The following is a 12,666-nucleotide window of genomic DNA, read 5'->3' as shown; positions in this document are numbered from 1 at the left end:
AGCTAACTGCCAACCAGCACCCCCAGGTCCTTTTCCTCTGGGCAGCTTTCCAGCCACTCTTCCCCAAGCCTGTAGCATTGCATGGGGTTGTTGTGGCCGAAGTGCAGGACCCGGCACTTGGCCTTGTTGAACCTCATACAGTTGGCCTCGGCCCAGATCCAGCCTGTCCAGGTCCCTCTGCAGAGCCTTCCCACCCTCAAGCAGATCAACACTCCAGCCCAGCTTGGTGTCGTCTGCAAACTGACTGAGGGAGCACTCGATCCCCTCATCCAGATCGTTGATGAAGATATTGAACAGGACCGGCCTCAAAACTGAGCCCTGGGGAACACCGCTCGTGACCGGCCGCCAACTGGATCTAGCTCCGTTCACCACAACTCTCTGGGCTCGGCCGTCCAGCCAGTTTTTTACCCAGCGAAGAGTGTACCTGTCTAAGCTGTGAGTCGCCAGCTTCTCTAGGAGAATGCTGTGGGAGACAGTGTCAAAGGCCTTACTGAAGTCCAGGTAGAGCACATCCACAGCCTTTCCCTCATCCACTAGGCGGGTCACCTGGTCATAGAAGGAGATCAGGTTGGTCAAGCAGGACCTGCCTTTCATGAACCCGTGCTGGCTGGGCCTGATCCCCTGGTTGTCCCGCACATGGCTTGTGAGCACCCTCAAGATGAACCGCTCCATAATCTTGCCCATTACCAAGGTCAGGCTACCAGCCTGTAGTTCCCCCGATCCTCCTTCCAGCCCTTCTTGTAGATGGACGTCACATTGGCAAGCCTCCAGTCGTCTAGGACCTCCTCTGTTAACCAGGGCTGCTGATAAATGATGGAGAGTGGCTTGGCAAGCTCCCTCAGGACTTTCGGGTGGATCCCATCCGGCCCTATAGACTTGTGAGTGTCCAAGTGGCGTAGCACATCGTTAACTGCTTCCTTTTGGATTACCTCTTGATTTACCTCTTGCATTATCTCTTGGTACCACCCTTAGCTGGTACCTACATGTGCAAACAGGACCTGTATGAAACGCAATATCTAGCCCGGGATGATGGCCAGCACACAAAGCTTTCGATAACAGACTGAGAAACTTGTCTTTTTATTGCACTTGGTTTCTGATAATTCAAGGTTTGGCTTCAACTGTATGACAAGGTTTGTAGTATCTCTTCTGTACAGTCTTCAGGGACATTAGTGACTTCCAACATCCATCTAGGCATCCAGCCCTTTTTCTGCCTCTTGTTCAGTTTTTGGCTTCAGTCACTCACTGTGGTAAAAAGGTCTGTGGATTAATTACAGTGTGTGAAAGACTGCTTCCTTTTATATATTTTGATTTTCTTATATTTTAATGAACATTCACTTGAAAACCAGTACGGGGGGAGACCATACAGTGGTCTTAACTAATTAGATTAACCCTACATTTCCCATTAGTGTTACTTCTGTCTTTGATTTCTTTCAGAGAGCTCATAACATGCATAAATATTTAAATGAATATGCTTTCATGAAAAATTGATCAAGAGCCAAAATTCTTCTTTAATGCTATATGAGAAATGCATAGATCCCAGAAATATTATGCTTACTTTAAACAAAGATTTTCCATAAAATATATGTTTTTTTTTTTCTTTAGCAAAAATATGAGTGAAGTTGTACAATGTCACGTCTTGAAAAGCAGCACCCAAATATACAAAACTTCCCTGGACTAATTAGGACTGAAGCAATCAAAGTATCCCATTCCTATCACTTTTTCTTAATGTTTATATGGAATCAATTTAGAGTTCTTTTTTTCAGCACCCAAATACTCTTTGGACAAGCACACTTAAATTTTCGCAGGCTACATGTGAAATTTGGAACTGTTGGCAGATTTGCATATTCTGCAGCCTTGATGTTTCCCCATTAGAAAATGGGTGACTTAAACAGAAACGTATTCCAGGTCCGGAGCATTGCTCAATGCTTTTCACTGGTTCTTGTAAATTCAAACATATGCCTGTGATTTTTCTACTATTTGAGGTGATTTTCACTACGCTTTTGTAGAATAGCTAAGACTCCCCCTCACAATTTTTCAGTAATCGCTCTCTGACCTCAGAAGTATTTAAATGTCTCAAGATTTATATTTCTAATCATGTGTTTTAGCAGAAATATATTATGTATGAAAGTTTGAGTAGGTCACAGCAGGCAACTGCTAATACACGAAACATGAAAATCCTTTAATTAATCACCAAGAATAATTGATTTTATACTCAGGAGAATTTTATCTTGGTTTATAGACATAATTCAAAGTTTAATGTGGACTTCATAGAAGGGCAGGTTTCTTCTCTTGAAAAAAATAGCATTGTAGATGGAGATGTAAATGGGAGAGGAGGGAATGCCACCTTGGACACCGCTTTGGTTTAGGACAAAGTGCCTTCGGAGGCTCCTCTTGGTAAAATGCTTTGTTCTAGTTGCATAATGCTGACCTGCATCAGAAGCTGAGGACACGCTGGCTCCCATGCGATTCATGGACTACAGGAGATGCTAAACCTGCTGTGAGCCATGACACACAGGATATTATAAAAGCCAAAATCTTCTGTGGATGTGTGTTAGGCCACCTGAGCCAGCCAAAGGGGCTAATCTGACGTGCAGTGCAGCTGCGATCTCAAGTCATTGATCGGTAACAGGAAGGCAAATCTAATGTGTTTTAGGGTAAGAAAAGAGAAAATGCAGGTATCTTCACAATTTGTTGCCAGATTTTTTGTAGCCCTGTACCCAAGCTGTACAAATACAGCTCCAACACTTTCACCTTTGCTCCTGATAAATACGTCCTTTTTTGGTTGTACAGCTGAGGATGTCTGATGAGGGTGATAAGGAGAAACACAGTGACACTAGTTAACTGTAGACACTGTCACTGTGCAGGCAGCAGAGCAGGGTGCTCAGATGGAGGGACCCACAGCTCGGCCACAGTCCAGTATTTGCTTTAGCACAAAAAACATTTTATAGCATTTTTGGCGATTTTCTTAAAACATAAATAAGTAAGTGGAGCACAGGCAAGTAAGACAACTCTTTTTTGAGCTTTCTCTTTTGTTTGGCCTAAGTAAATAGGGGTGATTATTTTTATTTTCGTTCTTAGAGTTGCCTTTCTTTGGTTTTAGCACAAATAGAACTTACTACCCAATGGCCCTTAAGTATGTAAAATTCCTAGTATGTATAATTTGCTGATTTACTTTTAATTTTTGTTCATAAAAGTATTGTGAAGAATTATACTTTAACTTTTAAGCTTCTTCATCCTTGATTATTTTTCTTCCTGTATATTCAGGTAAGCTGGAGGTTTGAGAAAACACCGGTAGTGGTGGCATCAGGAGGAGTTTAGAGGGGGGTAACCAATGTCTAGAAAAGGAATGGTATATCTGAGGCTCATTGCAGAAAGCATATCACTGATGATAAGAAAAAGCTAAGAAAGGGAGGCATCTCTGAATTTTTCTTGAGAAACAGAACTTGACTTGGCAAATTATAATTTATTGCAATATCCTAAACATATTATTTCAGAAACAGTGTTATACATTCATCCCTTTCATGTTGTGTTTTTTTTTTTCTTTAACATGAAAATCTTTATCAAAAAGTCCCTGTAGGATCTCAGTTGTGAATGGTCTTTGGTGTTTTTTGTGTGCTGAATTTCCTTTTCTGGAACCCTGTCTTCCCAAGTTTTCCACTACAACCAGAAAACTCCTTCCCTTCAAACTACCTGTTTTGCTTGGATCAAATAAACCTAGAAACTGTCGCTACAGTTGCAATATCCAGGTCTGTAATTGCTCAGGGAAATGAGTCCTCCAGGGTGTTTGCCTCTAGGCTCAACAAGTCACTATTGCCAACAGCAGTAGCGGATTCAAAATTGTAAACTCCTTGGGGAGTAGGTTGCAATCCATGATAAACACTGCAGTTGAGCAAAGGGTAAATGATTAGCGCTGTCTAACTGGGATGCTTCAGCCCTTTCTTTTCTAAAGCAAAAGGAGCAACTAGAGGAACACAGTAAGACATAACTTGTGTATCTATGTTAACAATTTGTTTTATTTATTTCTATGGATTTACTTTATAGGGGTTAATTTCACGTTTTATTGCAGGTGGTGTTAGAATACATAAAAATTTCGTCTGTGTAATTATAACCTGTCAGTGGCCGGACAGGTTTCCATTCTAGGAGTGATTCTCTTAATGACAGTTTATATTATTTGTCAAATGTACAGGTATTGTTGCATTTGTAGCTCATCTATTATCAGTTTTCTTTATGAACTTTAGTCAACACAGTATCTACGCATGCCATCAGAATGGCACAGTAACATTAAAACATTAAAATTTTAATAATGTTTTAGAAATTTTCTACTGATAGGAATAGTTAGGACTTTATTTTTTCTTTCTCTTCTTTATCTTCCTTCTTTGTTTTTCTTTTGGTTTTCTTTCTCTGACTAAGTTTTCTCAACAAAAATTATCATAGTTAGGAATTTGCAGAAAGGCAATTTTGTACCAGACCCTCAGGTCAGACTTATATTTCAGTCACCTTCAGGAGGGCACATGCCAGAGTTGAGAACATAATGCCCCCAAGTGTTGCCTTCATCCTAGATCTTGATAGTGTCAGTATGGGTTATTGTATGATAACATTCGTGTAATTGAGGAGGCTCATTGCTTTTTAGGGCTGAGTAGGCATAAATTAGCCTGGATCTTGTCAGAAGGAACTTGGGAAAAGAATATAATCTTGCCCTGTTCCTATCGTTTTCCAAAAGCATCCAGAGTTGGCCACAGGATACTGAACTTGATGAGTCTCCAGTGTGGTCCACTCTTGCTTTATGCTTTTATGAATCCAGTATAAACAAGGGGGTAATAGAGAGCACAGAGCATGTTTGTGATGTGCTGCTCACTCTAAAGCAGGTGCTCTCGGGGTGCCATCGAGCATTTCTATACATTATCTTTCACTGATCGAGTTAGAAATCCCATTCCTAAAGTGGCAGATTCTGGACTGCTAACTTTCCTCTTGATAGGGAGAGGCAAATGCACTCTTTTGTGCTGCCTGATGTAGAAAAAGGTGACCCGTGTTACTCTTACTTAATTTTTGCTATAATTGCCAAGGAATTAAACTTCACACTAACACCAGCAATTAAGAAGAAGATTCCTTCAATGGACAGCAAGGCAAGGTTCTTATAAAAAATGTAAGCTTTGTTTTCCTCAGATACTTCTTGGGGTTTTTTGGATGAATAGTCACAAAAAAAATCTTTATTGCTGCAGAAGAAACACCCTGAGATGAGGCTTAAGGACAAATTTCTTCCGACCCACTTAGGTTTCCTAAAAGGATCCTGAAATCTCCAGCTGCAAGGCCAGGTGAGCTTTCTAAGCATTTTCTAATGACAGAATAGAGTCATCTTCAGGTTTCCCCCCCCAGAACCACCAAGGACAATATAGATATAGCTGTTAGAGAGACACATGCACTGTGCAGCCTTTTATGACTATTTTTTATAGGACACGGTGGACCAAATTCAGACCTGGTAGAAGGAAATGTGACTCTCCTGAAGATAATGGAGTTTCACCACGTTTTATTGTTCCTGGATATGATGAAGCACAATCCCAGCATACTAAATCTATAAGAATTTATTGCCTCCTTATAGGGTCTTTAAGATCTTCTATTTCATCTGAAGCTGGATATTTTTCTGGCTGTTTCATTTCTGTGTCTTCATCAGTGAGCTCTTAACACACTATTTAACATTTAATGTGATCTGATCCTCAGCTCAAGTACGTTTAAGTGAATGTATTTTGATTTTATGCCTGCTAATTTTGCTCAATAACAACAGTTAGCATCATCCCCATAACTCAGGGTCACTGACTTAGACAAGCAGTTTCGCACTCTTTATACCATCCTGATGGATCTCTAGGGACCCTCATGACGCCTTCCTATTTCAGCCATAACTCCCTTTCTCATTTACCCTCAGACCAGGCTGTCAACTTTCAGTGTAGTGACGGCTTCACAGCTCCAAACCAATTCTCGTCTGCTGTATCGCTTAGGTGCGCCGTGGCCGGAGCAAGCTAGTCTGAGGAACAGAATAAATGGTGCTTGCATCTGTTAGATCTCCCTGTTTCCCTTCCCAAGACATTCCTCTGTTTCAGTGACAAAGCTGGAGTAGTTTTGTAGCCACTGAAGATGTCTGTCTAATTCAAGAAGAAGCAAAGAGAATAAGATTTTGCATTTTGAAAATGCCAGGGTAGAAACGGTAATTTAAATTGAAGAAATCTGTAATACTTCCAGCTGAATTAAAGTTCACCTGTGTGGTAAGACCAGATCTCAGCTGATGCATCAAGACCTGACAATCTCGTTAGTGTAAAAAAATGAGAAAAAGTGGAAAAAAATGAAAAACACTCAGTGCTGATGGAAAAATCAAATTGACAGTGGAAAAAGAAAGCAAATATTTTACGGTTTTACATCATAACTTACAAATACTTACTTATAAATAAAGAACAAGAGTCAAAATGTGTGATGCTGTTTTTCTTTGAGAAAAAAGTTGCCTTTCTTTCTAGACCATAACCATATTCCCAATGTGATGTCTGACCCATGGATATTTGATTCTCTTCATGCAGCTCTGGTTAGGAAGGATCTGGTGAGGATCTTGCTTGGATCCTCAGAGCAGTAAGCTGGTCTATGGCTTTAAGCAGAAAGTTTAAAATAAAAAATCTTTTCCAGCTCAAGTCAACTGGCTCAGTCAGAACTTACTAACCTCCAAAGTCAGAAGTTGCCAGAAACATTGGAAGCCTTCTGGGACTGTCTGACATACTCGTCTTTCCTCCTTTCTCCACTACATATTGTCTGCAAAGCAGTTATGGAAGTGAAGAAAGGGACCCCAAAGTACCACATGGAAGTATTGGCCACCAGGCGTCATGTGAAGATACCATATCTAGGTCTTCTTGGAAAAAGAAGATTTGAACCTAAATTATTTCCTGGGTAAAATTCCACTGACTTCACAGGAAGGATTTGAACTTGAGGAAATATTTAAATTTCACTATGATTCTGACACAGAGAAAGAACATTCAGAGAAGAAGCTTCAGTGATATGGTCAGTCTCTGCTGAGAATTAATAGCCTTCTCTGACTCACATGAGGAAGTTTCAAGAAATTTAAGCATGTGGAATGTATCCAGAATGTTTCTTTTTTGATCTCAGAACCCGCTAATCAAAATTAAAATTGTATAATTTCACTATGTCTGACTCATTCTTCACCTGCAGGGAGAAATGCTAAGATAATATTCAAAGCAAATCTTCATTGTGTAAATCAAACATCTCATTCTTTAAAGGTGGATTGATGTTTAATGCTTGACTTCCATTTTTAATGTACTAATTGTGTTATCTTGAACACTGTGACTTGTCTAAGGAATTTAGCCAAAAACCTCTGGAATCTATTTTGAATGTAGTTGGTGGTATTTTGCTAACAAGCAGCACTTAAGATGCTTAAATTTTCCTTTGGACTGTGCTTTATTACGATGCAATTAGATTGCACAGATTATCATTCTTGGAAAAAACCAATTAGCGAAGAGTCCCAGAGATCAGTCATCTTGAGAACTGAATGTGTTGAGCACGGAGTTCATTTGAAGTGGTTTTGTTTTTCAGACACTGCAAATGGATGTAAACAAGCTGAATATCACATTGCTTCGGATATTTCGCCAAGGAGTGGCAGCAGCACTGGGACTGTTACCTCAGCAAGTTCATATCAACAGGCTCATTGTAAGTACCAAAGGGCTGTGTGTAATAAAATGTACCTGGTTATTTTGAATTCTCCTAAATTTATTTTCCTGTCATTGTGGAAAAGTGCAATAAAATAGGACAGAAAAATACTTTTTTCCAATTTTTTTTTTAAGTGCACTACGGAAAAATAGATCTCCATTACAAAATGATTAAATTTTCTTTTGAAAGGAAACCATTCTCAGTTACAGTCTAGAGAAAAATTAAGTCAGATAAATCTCTTTTGTGTCATATTCATAAGCAGATTGCTTATCCCTTAGTTTTCATTCCAATGCAGTTCTATATCACATTCATTAAGAGACACTTATTCATGTTTTGTTTCTCAAAGGTTGAATATTGCTCAAAAAATACATGTGATTCTGCCTTTCAAAGGCACCTTCACAATTTATCCTCAGAGTTTCCATTAGTAAATTAAATGTCTTCTCACAATATTAATATTCATGTTTTGGTATTCAGCTATAATAATCTATGCTCAGAAAGTATCTTGTACACTATGGTATCACATTTGCAAAAGATGACAAAAAATTTGCTTCTAGCAACGAAGACTTTTTAAAAGCAATTGTCATTGTATGCTTTTTTGTGCATGGTTAAGAGCATACATTCTTAACACTGTGGTCATTTTGTGACAGTTTTGCCATGAAACAAAAAACCCCACAACATCCTGTGTGTATTGCTAGCATTCACATTGCAGAGGGAAGAAGAGTTATTTTATTTTATTCTACATGCAGGTTGAATATTAGGGAAGAAAACTGACAGGTTCAGCATAAAAGTATTTCCTCCCCTGATAGCGTGATAGGATTGTATACATCAAAAAGGATTATAAAACTCCTTCAAATAACGTCTCTGTGAGAAAGGATCACACAAGCAGTACAGCGGAAAAGAGCGATAGCAATGCAATGCAGCCCTTTTCATGTTTGCCAGGGATGTCACTCATTTCTGACAAGTGATGCTAAATCTCCTTTGTCCCCTGCATTAACCAGAATGAAAGGTTGAAAGACATATTTAGAGAAAAGCATAATTAAATGAGAAATGTTCCAGAGTTTGGGATGTGTATTTTAACATACTAAGTCACTTAATAGCTTTCTCACTATGCTCTGTGGAAATTATGTAACTAAGCAGAAGAAATATGCTGTTTATTTTCCTACTGGCTCCACAGCTTTTCCCTTTCTCCTCTCATTTGTGATCTAAGGGAATAGGTAATGTCATTTTGCACCTGCATATAGCTCAGAATACAGTAAGTACTATTAAATAATTAGTCTTCTCAACGTCTGTACAAGTCTGCTATGAGTTAATCTTTTAATGATATAAGAAAGAACAAACAAAATTTTACCCTATTTGCTCTGAAAATCACACACAGAAAGTCAAAATTCACAAGGAAGAAAAATACATCTTAAGAGATATTATTCCCGCTTCCTATCCTTCTAACATGAGACAGTTCCTCTCATGCAGAGTGCCGGTAAGCAAGCGAGACACGTCAAAATTCATCTCACCTCACTTCAGCCTAGTGTAAGCTACTCATTTAGGTTCCCTGTAAAAGCAATATAGAGAAGGGTAACTCTATAGGAGTTACCTAGGAGGTAGAGGAGGAGGAGAGGCATTGGGATCCCAATTATTTTAGGATGGATTAAATCATTCTTTGGAGATGCCAGTCTCTCTCCACTGACTTTGGAGGTAGTTTAGATGACAGAAGTGAGGTAAGCCGACTCCCTCCCAAGTGAGCAGCTCTCAGAAGTGACCAGGAGCCTAGCAGCCAGGATGTGGTTGGGCACAGGGAGAGCAGAGGACCTGCTAGCCTCTTACATATAACAACACATAGCGTGCCAGGAAATATTAGCTGGGCATTTCCAGTGTCTCCTTGACCTTTCCAGTAAACCTGCCTCCCATAAAGACCTTTCAATGGGCAGAGGAACTCCTAACCAGAGGAGGCACAAAACACTGGGAATACTGCATCCCCACCAAGCCTTGCCTTGTGCCTGCCACCTACACCCAGAACCAGCCACCTACCCACCTCAGAGACTAAGTAGCCTCAAATCAGCTTCTTCAGCTTGACAAAAGTCTCTTCCTTGAACTGACGCTCCAGACCTGTAGGTCTATTTTCACTCATGATCACCCTGCTGATCTGAATAGTCCCATTGAAAAATGCCCAGTCCCACCAGTAGCCAATATCCTTACCGATCTTATCAAGCAGATGGACCAGCAGCACATGTGAGAGCACAGAGGGCAGATTCAGGGTAAACGTTTGAAAGAGTCCCTTTCTGTGCAGCTCTACTTCTGAATGCAAAACTAGATATTTTAAGAATGGCAAAAGATGTCTTTTTCTTCACTTCAGTAAAGATAGTGATGCACATTCAAGGTGAGGAGAAGGAGGCAGGGGGAAATCAGGATTATCCCGGTTTGATGTCTGCCATCCCATAATGTTGAATAGCAAATAACCAGACGGGTGAGGTTCTTGCCTGCGCAGGCAGTCATGCAGGGTGCCTCGCATGTCTGGCACCCCCCAGGCCTGGACTCTACATCACAGCCTCAGCTAAGTTGGCCACAGCCCTGGGGAACCCGGGTTCCCACACCCTGTGTGGACATCAGCACTGTCTGGGGCGCTGGTCTCAGGTGCTGTTCTCGTCTGTCACAACCAGAGGAACTCTCTGGCAGTGTCTCGTTTGCTCCCTTGCGACAGCGTGAGTATCACTGACACCTCAAATACAGCACCCCTTGGGCTACCAGGACTGCATCAAAGACACCAGGGCAGGAATTAATAGAGGGGAGAGTAGGCATTCTCAGCTTACCCATTGAATGTAAACGAAACTTTTCTGGTCCTTTCATTTTGTTGTGCCATTTTAAGGAGTTGCGCTGCAGTCGACTAAAAGGACTTTATACTTCATTGTGGTATGTATCTGCAATGTGTTGACACGAGATTAGAAAGCAGTGCCAAAATACCACAGCATTGTACTAAGCATTCCTGTTTAAGGACCACCTTCTAAAACAAGGCTGCATTTCAGCTCAGATCAGATGAATTATCTGCTGAAATCCCTGCTGGCACTTTGCCCTTGACCCCATCCCATGGCTCCTCCCCTCACCGTGTTACATTGACCTGTCTGTTTAATGGTACTAGGCTCAGGAAGAGGATATCTTGTCAATAGTGAACGAGACAAAGCACACATGCCCACGTATGGTATTTGCATTTTCTTGCACAGTCAGGTGGGATTTAAGGAGTCAGGGAATAAGTTGCAGCCTTTATATTCCATGCTTTTGTTTTTGGAATTACAGTTACAATCTATAGACAGCAGAGATTATCTAATCTCAGACCCTTCCTATGATTCTGCGTTTTTTTTATTTTCCTAGGGGAAGAAGAACTGTGTGGAACTGTTTGTGTCCCCACTGAACAGAAAGCCAGGAATTTCTGAGGCACTCCCATCTGAAGAAGTGCTGCGTTCCCTTAATATCAACATTTTGCATCAGAGTTTATCCCAGTTTGGAATAACAGAGGTCTCCCCTGAGGTTGGTTATCCATTTTCTAACCTGAGGTTTGTTACAGATTAAGCAGTTTATTACATGCCTGGTAGTTTTCAGGCTGAGGTTCTCAAGCGTGAGGGAGGAAACGTATAAGCTAAGATGGCATTACTGCTGTAAGGCAATTATTCAGCTAGCCCTGTTGAATTACTTTAATAGTGCTTCATTAGGCTATTTAAGCATTAACATCCAGGTCGTCCTCACACAGCTGGGCTGCCATTGAAATCAAAGTTCAGATCCTAAGCTTGCATCAACTACTTTAAAGGAAGAGGGCCCAAGGACTTTTGGTCTATTAATGAGGCTCGGCAGGTATAACAATTTCTGTAGAGAGATAAATGAAATGCAGATGTTAGGTGTGAGCATTACTACCTATGTAACTTGTGTCTGACATGATTTTGAAAAACTGAATTTGTACGTTGTATGCATGCTTCTTTCTATTCTCAGGAGAAGTGACAGATTTATTTTGTTTACCTGCTCCAAAAAAAGGGCAAAAATAAAACTTATAGCTATTATTTGTATGACTACATCCATTTAGAAAAGGGTTATTGGAATGAAAATTGTGCAGACTCTAACTCCTCCTAATACTGTTGGAGAAACGAGATTAATTTAATATTTCAGTTGCTAGCAGATTATACAGTTAAGGCCCTGATCCTGAAAAAATCATGCAGCTTTACAGTAATAGGTATTCCTTTTGGATCTTGAAAAATTGTTTACATGCGTAAGACTTCACAGAAAACAGCAGCTAAAAGACAACAACATATAATCTTGCTCAACTACTAGCCACTTATTTACTCTTCTCTCAACTTGCTCTAAGAACAAATTGTGCCAAACAAAGTAACAGCAAAGAAAATCAAAACAGGCAAACCTTTGAAGGAAGATGTAGTTGTACAAAGCTTTACATAGCTTTGACACATTATTGTACTCATTTTGTGTGTTTATTCCTGAACTAGCAATCCTTATTAATTCATGAGCTAATAAATTGTACACTCTTCCACCAAAAAATCTGAATGCTTCACAACCAGTATTTTATGTGCACTCACAGTGTGTCTGTGTAGAAAGGAAGCATTATCCTCATCTTTCTAGGTGGGTGGCTGACACAGAGGTGTTAGGGCTGAAATTCGTCTCCTTTTTTAGCTGCCTATTTCAGTATTAGCTGCCTAAGGCTTGAAAGTCTGCCGTCTCTCTCTACAGTAAATAGAAAGACAGAATTACCTCCAGTGGGCAGTTCATCCCATCTCTGAGATACATCTCCTGTTGACTCTTTCTAACAGGGCTTAGCTTGAACTAGATCCCCAGCTAACTGGATCCCCCCTTCCAGTAGAAGGTTAATGGTGGCAGAGGTTACTCTGTCCTAAGAAACTTTACCAAGATTATGTAGGAAAACCCAAGTGGAAAACTGAAGCTCTCTGCTTAAAGTCTCAGCCCATGCGATATCATAAACAGCAA

At 40.3% G+C, this 12,666-nt stretch overlaps 1 protein-coding gene across 1 annotated transcript in view; it reads left to right on the top strand.

The window, feature by feature from the left end:
- The window catches only part of PTPRR (protein tyrosine phosphatase receptor type R), a 166,554-nt gene that overhangs the window by 77,784 nt on the left and 76,104 nt on the right, over positions 1 to 12,666 (top strand). Inside the window, exons 3-4 of the mRNA XM_075154684.1 lie at positions 7,582 to 7,695; positions 11,053 to 11,208. Of these exons, the coding sequence (XP_075010785.1) occupies positions 7,582 to 7,695; positions 11,053 to 11,208 (270 nt within the window). The remainder of the gene's footprint in view (positions 1 to 7,581; positions 7,696 to 11,052; positions 11,209 to 12,666) is intronic.

The sequence above is a fragment of the Calonectris borealis genome, chromosome 1 (assembly GCF_964195595.1).
Source record: "Calonectris borealis chromosome 1, bCalBor7.hap1.2, whole genome shotgun sequence".
NCBI lineage: Eukaryota > Metazoa > Chordata > Aves > Procellariiformes > Procellariidae > Calonectris > Calonectris borealis.
Note: the sequence above shows the minus strand (reverse complement) of the source record. Positions and strands in the feature narration are given on the sequence as shown.